Here is an 11605-nt window from a genome sequence, read left to right as displayed (position 1 = left end):
CACTGTTTTGTAGCTGTATTATAGTTCCGATTTTAAACGCTTGGTGTCAGTATTACAGATTGCTCCTTTAAGCAGTCGTTAGCCCAAGAAACGACACTAACAGCGCACTTAAAGAATCTTCCTCAGAAAAGGGGGCACACATTACAGTGAAAAATTACTTTTATAAACATGCACCAGCAAGTGTTCAGTGTCTCTCCTCTTTTCTGCTTATTTCAAAACTCACTTAAAATATTCAGTCTTCATTCTCAGAATATTTCCAATGTTATTCTCTGGGTTATTCCAACTTTATTTTCTGACTTAGTCCAACTTTATTCTCTGAGTTAGTCTGACTTTATTCTCTGAGTTAGTCCGACTTTTTTCTCGGAGTTAGTCCGACTTTATTCTCTGAGTTAGTCCGACTTTATTCTCTGAGTTAGTCCGACTTTATTCTCTGAATCTTTTTTTTCCAATGCCGTGGCCGATTGAGTCACTGATTTTAACATGTTTTGATTCTTTTGTGTTGTTTTGTTTTGATTCCTGGTTGTTCACCTTCTTATGTGATCTTTGTGTCCTGTTCCATTTGGTCATGTGATCACCCTACCCTCGTGTTTCTAGTGTCACGTGTCTTGTCTAAGATATCTATTGATACCCCATGGCTGTGTTTCCAGGGGGCTTTTCCACAAAGTAGGATATCCCAGTTGAGCCAAATAACTTAAGCCCAAAATGAAGCCGGTTCAATAGGAACAGAGCAGAGGGATATTATGATGTATATTTTATGCACATATGGTATTAAGAGCAGCATTAAGAAATGTGTATCTTCTCTGAGTTTATATGAATATTCTATGTCTGTGCTCCAAAGAGGGAAATGTTTAGGATAAGCTGTCAGTAAGGACTGGAAACTATACATTTTTTCTCTCTCAGTCCCTTAAATGTGCAAATGTAAACCAAACTTCACATTCACCATATTTGGAAGGGAAAAAATCATATACAGAGTGGGCCATTTAAATAGATACCTCTTAATAAAATGGGATTGGTTGGTGATATTAACTTCCTGTTTGTGGCACATTAGTATATGGGAGGGGGGAAACTTTTCAAGGTGGGTGGTGGCCATGGCGGCCATTTTGAAGTTGGATACTTTTTGGACCCAACTTTTGTTTTTTCAATGGGAAGAGGGTCATGTGACACATCAAACTTACTGGGAATTTCACAAGAAAAACAATGGTGTGCTTGTAATTCTTTCATGAGTTATTTACAAGTTTCTGACCACTTATAAAATGTGTTCAAAGTGCTGTCCATTGTGTTGGATTGTCAATGCAACCCTCTTCTCCCACTCTTCACACACTGACAGCAACACCGCAGGAGAAATGCTAGCACAGGTATCCAGTATCCAGAAACAGGGATCAACTATTAATCAGAGAGGACTGGTGTGAGAGACAGACACTGAAAAAAAAGGCAGACATGGAAGAAGATATTGTCTTTGGCCAAGGTATGGCATCTAATAAGGAATGAGGAAGTCTCTGAGGAGAAATGCTGGACAGCAATTTGACCACACACAGAACACAAAACAGCCCTAACCCCATTCCACACTTTAACACCTTTCACACCAACAAGAGTCTGGATTAATCAGCCAACACTACATTAGCACACATCTGTAACAGGAATACATTTTTCAGTCCCAGTGTAAAGTAGAGCATCCTACACATGCTGAGTATTTAAACAAAAGAAATTAGGCAGATTTTTAGTGACTGTTTTCTGCTTTTGTTTCTGAACAATATTCTCTAGTGAGAAGGAAATATACCGTCATTATTAACTACAGCTATATTATTTAATCTATTTATTTCCTGTTCCCCACAGGTATCCACTCTCTGTTTTACCTCTTCACCGTCCAGTCTGAAGACTCCTCACCCAACATCTACCAGTTCAGTGAAGAGACTCTGCTGGACGACACACAGACGGACTCCTACAGCAGTCGGGATGGTATCAGGACTCCTAAACAGAGCTGGGTGAAGGAGATAGAGGAGAGTGAGTGGAGAACAGGAACTGAGAAGCTGATGTATGAAGGACAGTGGATGAACAAGGTTCTTCAGTTACAGTTGGAGGCCTTCAGACACAAAGCACCAGGTAACACAAGATAAGATGTAAATATCCTGTAACAATCTATTAGAGCTTCACATAGGTCCCAACACACTTCCTACCCACAGCCACCAAAATCCCTGTTGAATCCTACAGTTAAACCCTAAGGTTGCTGTGGCCGTTTATGATCCAATCAGCAACCAGCTCTCCTTAACATCTACGGTTACATATTGATCCCAGCCAATGAGTACCCAAACCACCCACTGTATCACTAGCTTTTCACAGGGGTCATCAAGTGTTGGTGTTTCACTGAATTAAGCCCATAACACCTCCAGAAATCTCAACAGTGAAGTCTGGCATCCCAGCCCCAGCCCCTCCAAGCCAGCTTTACAGTCCTACCTTACCCTTTACCATCAAACTGTAAATACACTCTGGCCTCTGTACCTAGCCCCACTGGCACTTCATGCTCAGTGACACCAGTACCACCCTGTGAACTTTACATGCTACAACACCAACCACCTCTACAGTGCATTTCCCCAAGTATTCTGTGCTCTCCTTATCCACAACCACTGACTATACCTTTCAGCTGTTTCTGATAACTCTTTCACAGCTGCCCTTAGTTTTGGGCCCCTGATGCCGAACTGCACAAGCAGGGATGTGGCTGATTTGGCTACAAATCCCCTAACACCTATTTTCACCGGTCTAATATTTATAGCCTGTGCACATTCTCAATAATATTCCCCCTTTACAAGCTGATAGAATATGCTTCAGCGTGCCAACCCCTGTGCATAGTCCACAACTAGGGTTTTCACCTACCCACTGTCCAAGATTTTGTGGTGTTGAAAGGACAAAATAAGTTGCTCTCAGCAAAAACTTAATATGTCTTTTCTTCCACTGCCCACACCTCTTACTAGGAAATCTTCTACTCTAGATTCTCCCAGTGACGCCACTGGCCTTGTTTTGCCTGTAACATTGCTGTTGCACAATGTGCATCCTCTTCCGGCTTGTAAATAAAACTAGTCATCATTTGCCTTCTCACTAGTGATGTTGCCTTACTAAATGCTTTCCATGTATCACCTGATCCAAAGCCTGCTCTTCCGCATTGTACTTGGCCAATCACATCCCTTAGTTCTAATGAGCTCCTAGCTACCTGCACTGCCACTTTTGGATTACACTTCCTTCCTGTTTTTGTAACTGGCACTGCTGCTTTAACCACTGCACCCTTTGATCCTGACAAAATCATCTTGCAACTCACCTTTCCACATTTAAATTGCTCAACAAAACTTATGAGTGGAAAGTCCAGTATCCCTCTACCATACCATGCCATGCTACTTAAACACTGCAGCACCCCTAGCCACTTCCTTATAGCCTTGTTAATAACCCTTTGCATCCTCCCTACTACTGGTATCGAAGCATATACTGTCAATGGCCACCTAATATGCAGCAGTAAGCCAAACTGCAGACACCATAATTTCAACTTCAATGCAATTAACAGCCTTCACCTGTTCAGCTTTTAGTCCCACAACTTGTTCTGTATTGTTGAGCGCTGCACTATAGCATGCTGCTATGTTCCAAACATCCTGCAAAACCAGAAACCCCTGCCTTTTTGTACTGATGTATCAGTTAATTTGTTTGCTTTCAAATAAGCAGCAAGTCTCCTTGCTATCACACTAAAGAAAATCTTACTCTCCACATTAAGACTTATGAGCTGAAACTGTGCTATACTCACAGCATCTTTCTCTTTAGGGATAAGAATAGTGCCTGCCCTTCTCCACTCATTTGGAATGATACCTTTCTTCCAAACAACAACCATCAACCTCCACAAAAACTTCAATACCTCAGGTGCATGCTTGTAGATCAGATACAGCACTCCATTAGGCCCTGGAGCAGAACCTGCCTTTGCATGATGCACCACATCTTGAGCATCTCTCCATTTTGGTTGGCTAACCTCCATTTGCTGCTTGATTTCACCTAATGGTGGAATAACCCATGGCAACTCTAGCTCCTTTGCCTCATCTTTATCTGTATACACACTACTGAAATGCTCCTCTAATTCCCTCTTTCCAACTTTTAAACTCCCAGATTTCTCCTTACCAGATAAGGGCTTCACAAAATTAAAGATAACTCTGCCCTAGCATTTTCTTTCTTTTTCCTCCTTTTTCTCAAGTTCTCTGCTCCTTCTAACACTGCCAGCCTAAAAGTGAAATGATGACAGATGAAGGGGTTATAGTAATGTGAATGTAGAATATTAGTGAGATATGAGTCTGAGGAAGGAAGAGGTGGTCAGTGATCCTGTGAGAGTTAAAAGTAGATGCAGAGTTAATTTGAGATAAAACAGCATGGCCAAGCATGATAGTGTAGATGAGACAGGGCCAGGATCTTGTACAGGATGCACAGGCTCAAGGAGTATTGAATCTATATATCTCATCATAGCATTTATTGGTTGCATCCACATGGTTGATCACACCATGGCTGCTGCTATGCATTGCTAGCCCATTGCAGCCCCACAAGGGTCTATTCCCCTATGTCAGCTGTCTCTCCAAGAATCTGCAATTGAGAAAGAAATGGTGAAGGTCCTGAACCTCACCATAACAGAGTCTACCTTAGGCCTGAGTGCATTAATGTGTGAAGAATGGGTAATGAGTGCAGTGTTCAACAGGGACTGGGTTTAGTGTCTGTGTGCAGCTGATTGTACAGTGTTGAGGGTGTGATGATGATTCCAGGTCTTTTCCTGTTTCAGAGCGTCATGTTCTTCAGTGGAGAAACGGCTGTGAGGGGGAAAAGCTTCCTGACGGCTCAGTGTCAACTTTAAACTGCATTAATGAATACGGCTACGATGGAGAAGATTTAATGTCTTATAACTGGACCTCGAGACAGTGGTCAGTCTCAGTGAAGGAGGCCCAGGAGATGGTGGAGAGGTTGAAATCTGAAGAAGGTCCAGATCCTGCTCTGGTTTGTCAGGACTGTGTCAAGTGGATGAAGGTTTATTTACAGTACAGTCCTCAACACACACCCAGTGAGTATCTGGAAACCTGTCGTAATCAGAGTCTGTGATTTCACTCTCATTAATAACAGCAGGAGCAGTAGAGTCCATATCAGTGTTGTACACACCACAGCTGTGTGTTGGGTTCTCTGTCCTCACACACACACAGTGAAGATAAACACAGCATTAAAGTCAGTTTCAGCAGATTTTAAAGCCCTCCATAATTCAGTGTGTGAGAGTGTTCAGATGTGAAGGGGCTGTAGAAACTTGTGGACAGACCCAGGCGTCTCTAAAGCTGTTTTCATGTGTGAAGTCTGTAAAATGTCCTGAGAATCAGGTCCAGACCCGTTCCAGAGTCAGAGATGTTCAGGGTCAAGGCTGATTCACAGTTAAAGTGGATGTAGAAGAGCAAAGGGACAGGGGCCAAAATGACATAATTACAACAGAAACAACCACACGCACAGACCACGGGAAAAGCATTAAACCCTTTGGTTCCTTTCAGACCAATCACACCACTAACATTCACTCTGTTAAACATTTAATGATGCAGGGATTTAGAAAACACAGAGCTTCACAATAAAGATTTAGAACAGTCACCTCTCAGTGCTGGGATCTTGGGTTCAAGTCCCATCTGTGTGTAGTTTCCGTGTTCTCCCTGTGTCTGCGCTGGTTCTCTCCGGTCTCCCCCCATAATCCAAATGCCTGGAGGTTAGATGAACTGACTTTTCTGTTAACTGTCCTGCTGTGTGAGTGAATGAGTGTGTATGTATATATTGGAACTCTTTCCTGGGTAAATCTCTAGTGCCCAATGTAGTCCCCAAGATGGACTGTGTACAATTGGCTGCTGTGTCTTAACTGTGTCTGTGTGGATTGAATGTTGAATGGAATGGTATACGGTGTTGATGGTAAAGCATCCTTGGGTATCATGGAAGGTGCTATATAAGTGTAACAATAAATAAATATGATTTGACTTTAAATACACACTAAAATAGTAAATAGATTTATCTCAGAACAGATTCCTTTAAAATCTAAGATTTGATTCAGGGTTAAAATGTTGTATCTGCACTTTTCCTCTCTGCAGCTGTTCCAGATGTGTATGTGTTTGTGAAGAAACCTCAGACTGAGTCCAGCAGACTGACCCTGACCTGCCTGGCCACGGGCTTCTACCCCAAAGACCTGAAGATGAGACTGAGGATATTCACCACTTCACTCCCTGATCATCTACTAACATCCTCAGGAGTCAGACCCAATGGTGATGGAACCTACCAGCTGAGGAAGAGTGTGGACGTCCAGGAGGAAGATACAGCAGGATACGACTGTTCTGTGGAACACAGCTCCTTCAGTGAAGCAGTAATTACACCATGGGGTAAATATATCTGTGTTTGTAACTGTAGACCCTGCCACAACGACAGATGTGTCCACACCACACTAACAATAACCTTCATTCCTGTAGGAAACGGGTGACGAGATCAAAACTTCACTGTGTTTCTCCACTTTAATCAATATTAACTTCTATAATTATTGGTAAAACGCCACATTACATATGTGTTCTGTCTGATACAGTTCCAGTTCCACTGTGTACAAAAGGTTTTAGACTCCTTTCAGTGTCTCTTCTGAAGTCAAGGCTGTTAATAGTGCAGTAAAATCAGCTGATCCTGGCTGTTAGGACTCGTGCTGATGGGTTCAGATCTAGTTAATGTTCACTTGATGAACTCTTGAAGCAGTTTTCCAGTTTAATTCTGGTGCAGGTCTCAGTGTTGTTCTTGTGCTTGGCGACTGTATCCTCACCTGGAACAATAAAAACAGGTAAACCAGGCTGTTTATAGAGTGAGAGGAAGAAGAACACCACTGAAGTTCTAGAGTCTGAGCTCAGATCCATTTTCTCTACACTGAGTTATTGGAGCCTTTATTAGGACGTTATTGTAAGATCCATGATGTTCTCACTCCAGCTCATTTAAACACTGATCAGGGGTCAGTCAGTCAGTGACTCAGTAAGAGTCGTCAGCTCCTGAAGACAGACTCACAGTGCAGGAAACATTTAGTGCTGGGATGGGACTGATTTTCACCACTGCTCTGTTTACAGACGAGAAAACTTACGAGTCCAGGAGAGAGAGGAGGAGTAACTGTAGCTGTGACTGTGATCGTACTGGTTTTCCTGGGTGTCTTTATTTACATTAAGAAAAGAGGGAGGACTGGTGAGTACAGACCACATCCACAGACTCTGCTCAAAGACACACAGTAAACACTGAAAATCATTTTAAACAGTGTGAAGTTCAGCTGAAATCAAACCACCTCAGTACTGTTTCATCACCATGGAAACTCTACTGAGTTCTGTTCAGTGTTAACAGTTCATATTCATTATTCAGTAGATATTATTTCTCTTTTACATTGTGTCAGACCTGGTTTCTCCTCTGTAATAAATGAGTGTAAACACAGGTCTGAGAGAAACACTGTAAATCTACAGGACTTTACACTGGCTCTGTGTAGGGCACTGTTTTATCAGGGGACTATTAATCTAACGTCTCACTTTAACTCTTCTCAGGGTCAGTGTGTCTCCTCTTTCTTCCTCTTGGTTTATTTCAGGGTTGTGGTGGTAACAGAGTGAACAGAGAAACCCAGAGTGTGAGCTTGTGTTTTACTTTAATCTTGTGTGTGTTTAACAGACTGGAGACGTGATGGAGGATCAGATCCAATCAGAAATGACCCTGAGGGAGTTACTCCAGTTCCTACAAGTGAGTTAGTTTTGTAGATCTGGAGATCTGAACCACACCTTTTCAGCTTCTACCAACACGTACCACAGTAACACACCAGAGGGAGTGTTATACTGTGAGAGACGAGTACTGTCACTCGTAGAGTAACTCTTAGCCAATCACATTACAGAGAAATAACATGCAAAATACCACACAGTGACTTTACTCTCAGACGGTAGTGGAGTCAGTAAAGGAGTCAGTAACAGAGACAGTAACCCCACTGTAAACGGTCCTGAGGGAGTCCAGCTGCTGCCCCCTGGTGAAGGGAAAGTGTGTGTCCTACATTTGAGAAAAGCTCAGTGACACTCAGACGTGCAGTTTGTGAGTTTGTTTGTTCCAGTGGTGGTTTAATCAGGAAGAAAACTCTAGTCTCTGAGACACTCTTCTATCAGGACAATGCTGTAACATTGGGAACAGTCTTTAGGGAGCAGTGAGGCCCTGGACAAGTTTATGACCAACTTCAGAAATGTTTAGACCCAGAGTTCTGTGTTTTTACCCAATTCCTGCTGTTCCTCATTGATCTGGAAATCAGTGTGTGTTTGTTCTGCTGTTTTCCAGGTGATGGAGACGTTAAAGGAGCAGGAGGTGACACTGATGAGGGCTCTGACTCCTGACCTACCCTCTGATGAAGACTGTTACTCTAAACGTGTCAGTACTAGTGTTATACGACTGGAGTCAAGCCAGCCTCCACTTGGAAAAGCTTGGTCAAGCCAGCCCCCACTTAGATTTGGTGGAACGTCGTATTCTGAACATTACGGTAATAGCGTGCAGAGGAGCAAATTTCTAAATAAAAGCCAAAAGTCAATGACAGGAAATGTATGTAATAATAAATAATTTTCTAAACAAATAAATGGATAAACAACAAATATTTGCTATTTTGTGGAAATGATGAAGATTTTAGGACATGACTCTCAAGTCACTCTGATGTGCCATTTAAAAAAAAAGGCCCTTTGTGTAGTCCTATGTCTGTAAATTTATTTCCAAATTTAAATAATTATTAAAAGAAAACCTTTAGTTTGCACAGAATAATTTCACTTCATAACCATAGTACCACACCTGATTATGTCACTCACTTAATATGAAGTCATTCTGATGTGTCATTTCAAAATAAAGGCCCTTTGAATTGTCCCATTTCTGTAAATTTAATTTCAAATTTAAATAATTATTAAAAGAAAACCTTTAGTTTGCACAGAATAATTTCACTTCATAATCATAGTACCACACCTGATTATGTCACTCACTTAATATGAAGTCATTCTGATGTGTCATTTCAAAATAAAGGCCATTTGAATTGTCCCATTTCTGTAAATTTAATTTCAAATTTAAATAATTATTAAAAGGAAACCTTTAGTTTGCACAGAACAATTTCACTTCATAATCATAGTACCACACCTGATTATGTCACTCACTTAATATGAAGTCATTCTGATGTGTCATTTCAAAATAAAGGCCCTTTGAATTGTCCCATTTCTGTAAATTTAATTTCAAATTTAAATAATTATTAAAAGGAAACCTTTAGTTTGCACAGAACAATTTCACTTCATAACCATAGTACCACACCTGATTATGTCACTCAATTAATATAAAGTCATTCTGATGTGTCATTTCAAAATAAAGGCCCTTTGAATTGTCCCATTTCTGTCAATTTATTTCCAAATTTAAATAATTATTAAAAGAAAACCTTTAGTTTGCACAGAATAATTTCACTTCATAATCATAGTACCACACCTGATTATGTCACTCACTTAATATGAAGTCATTCTGATGTGTCATTTCAAAATAAAGGTCATTTGAATTGTCCCATTTCTGTAAATTTAATTTCAAATTTAAATAATTATTAAAAGGAAACCTTTAGTTTGCACAGAACATTTTCACTTCATAATCATAGTACCACACCTGATTATGTGACTCACTGAACATCAAGTCATATATAACGGTCAGAGAGAGAGGGAGCCCGGTTAACACACTCAGGTCTGGTGGTGTGCTGCACTTTCAGGAAAGAGACAAAGTGCAGAAAGTGAGGGGGTCTCCTCCAAACTCTTCCTCACATCGCCGTCTTTCACTAACTTCTGGAGAGAAGAGAAGGGGAGCGGGCGGAGGAGAGTGACCGAGGGAGTAAGACACAACGTTTTCCTTTTTCCACTCATACTTTGTAGATATGTTATGTTCTAAATATCACAATAAACCCACAATTTCATAAGTTCATAGTTAATATATAAGCCCTGTCTGTTTGTGTGTGTTGCCGCTGCGTGTGAGGCGTCACTCTGAAGATGAATCCCCACCCCCTCCTTTCTCCACGCAGTTAGATTCACCTGTGGGGGGAGGGGCTCCGTAGTAACGAAGAACACAGTGATTGTGTCACAAAGACAGAAACTTTGTTTCCCAAAGCAATAAATAAATAAATAAAAGAGGAAAGACAACAGAAAGACAGGGGTGATGAAATGTAGGAATGAATTTTATGGGCGGGTTTTGTCTAAAACCTAAACATAGTAATATATATATATATGTATATAAAACGGACATTTGTGTTGTTTTTGTGTTTAATCCCCGTTGAGTGTCCGGCTGGGGTCCAGTTCCACCTTAAATCTATAAGAGTATATTCACCATCCAGAACAGCAGTGTTTTACTGAAATCAAACTGTTTTCCCCTTTGTTCTCTCTGTGTGACACACTAGTGTTTGGGAGTAATTTATTTTGTAAAGTCACAGGTTTTAAACGAGAGTAAGGTTTAAAGTATTTATTATAATGTAAAGTTACAGAATTCCCTGTTTCGTTTAAAAATATTTCACACACAGTGTTTGGTCTTTATTTGAAAAGCTGTGATGCAGAAAATGTCTTCATTTTTATTCTATAAAATAATATCCAGAGCGTAAGAGCTGAAGTTTATGAGTGTGTTTAAATTAAACCTACTGTAGTTTTTTATTGAGGATTTCACATTTTACACTCTGTTTATTTGGTGTGTTCTCCCTGTGTCCGCGGGGGTTTCCTCCCACGGTGGTAGGTGGATTGGTGACTCAGAAATATCCGTAGGTGTGAGTGTGTGTCACCCTCTGAAAGACTGTTCTGATTTGTATCTCAAGTAAGACTAAATAAACCTTCATTATGGATAAAGTTATTTTTTAAAATGAATCCCGCATGAAACATCCACAGTCTACCTGACAAAACAGGGCAAACAGTTTCATTGTTTACATCTTTCTCCTGTTGGCTAGCTTATAAAAGCTGTAAGCTATGCTTATAATCGTCATCTGTGTTTCAATGTGTTTCATTTAGTCAATAAAAAATGTAAGCCTTTGTATTATCATTTAATTCATTGCATTTAATATGTACTGAAACAGGGATGGAGAAGCTTCTCTTCCAGGCACTGCTGCTCCAATGTTTTGTCCTTGCATTCACACCTGATGTCTCAGGTAAGGTCCTCTACACTTTAATCTATAAATCACCCACATTAAATCTTATGGAGGCGTGAAAGTGGAGCCCAAACCTATGGTCGTATATGGGCTCTACGCTGTGGTCGTATATGGGCTCTACGTTGTGGCCGTATATGGGCTCTACATTGTGGTCGTATATGGGCTCTACGTTGTGGTCGTATATGGGCTCGACGTTGTGGTCGTATATGGGCTCTACGTTGTGGTCGTATATGGGCTCTACGTTGTGGTCGTATATGGGCTCTACGCTGTGGTCGTATATGGGCTCTACATTGTGGTCGTATATGGGCTCTACGTTGTGGTCGTATATGGGCTCTACGCTGTGGTCGTATATGGGCTCTACGTTGTGGTCGTATATGGGCTCTACGCTGTGGTCGTATATGGGCTCTACGCTGT

The 11605-nt window shown here is 41.0% G+C and overlaps 2 protein-coding genes across 2 annotated transcripts in view; both read left to right on the top strand.

Annotated features, from left to right (window-relative positions):
* The first annotated feature begins 1437 nt into the window (after positions 1-1437).
* LOC136694895 (BOLA class I histocompatibility antigen, alpha chain BL3-6-like) lies at positions 1438-7711 on the top strand. Its single transcript, XM_066668723.1, has 6 exons — positions 1438-1465; positions 1834-2100; positions 4793-4987; positions 6117-6401; positions 6784-6841; positions 7699-7711. Exons 1-6 carry the CDS (start codon positions 1438-1440, stop codon positions 7709-7711), a joined length of 846 nt encoding a protein of 281 aa, XP_066524820.1.
* The window catches only part of LOC136694894 (BOLA class I histocompatibility antigen, alpha chain BL3-6-like), a 38269-nt gene continuing 34374 nt past the window's right edge, over positions 7711-11605 (top strand). Inside the window, exons 1-2 of the mRNA XM_066668722.1 lie at positions 7711-7767; positions 8344-8433. Of these exons, the coding sequence (XP_066524819.1) occupies positions 7711-7767; positions 8344-8433 (147 nt within the window). The remainder of the gene's footprint in view (positions 7768-8343; positions 8434-11605) is intronic.

The sequence above is a fragment of the Hoplias malabaricus genome, chromosome 4 (genome assembly GCF_029633855.1).
Source record: "Hoplias malabaricus isolate fHopMal1 chromosome 4, fHopMal1.hap1, whole genome shotgun sequence".
NCBI classification, from domain to species: Eukaryota; Metazoa; Chordata; class Actinopteri; order Characiformes; family Erythrinidae; genus Hoplias; species Hoplias malabaricus.
The sequence above is the reverse complement of the archived record's forward strand: the minus strand, read 5'-3'. Positions and strand labels throughout refer to the sequence as shown.

Bases quoted from the DNA above. Each gene is read 5' to 3' on its own strand.
- LOC136694895 (XM_066668723.1), top strand. From the start codon at position 1,438: ATGGAAGAAGATATTGTCTTTGGCCAAG. The intron at 1,466-1,833 runs GTATGGCATCTA...TGTTCCCCACAG, and splicing joins AGATATTGTCTTTGGCCAAG to GTATCCACTCTCTGTTTTAC. The intron at 6,402-6,783 runs GTAAATATATCT...ATTCTGGTGCAG, and splicing joins AGCAGTAATTACACCATGGG to GTCTCAGTGTTGTTCTTGTG.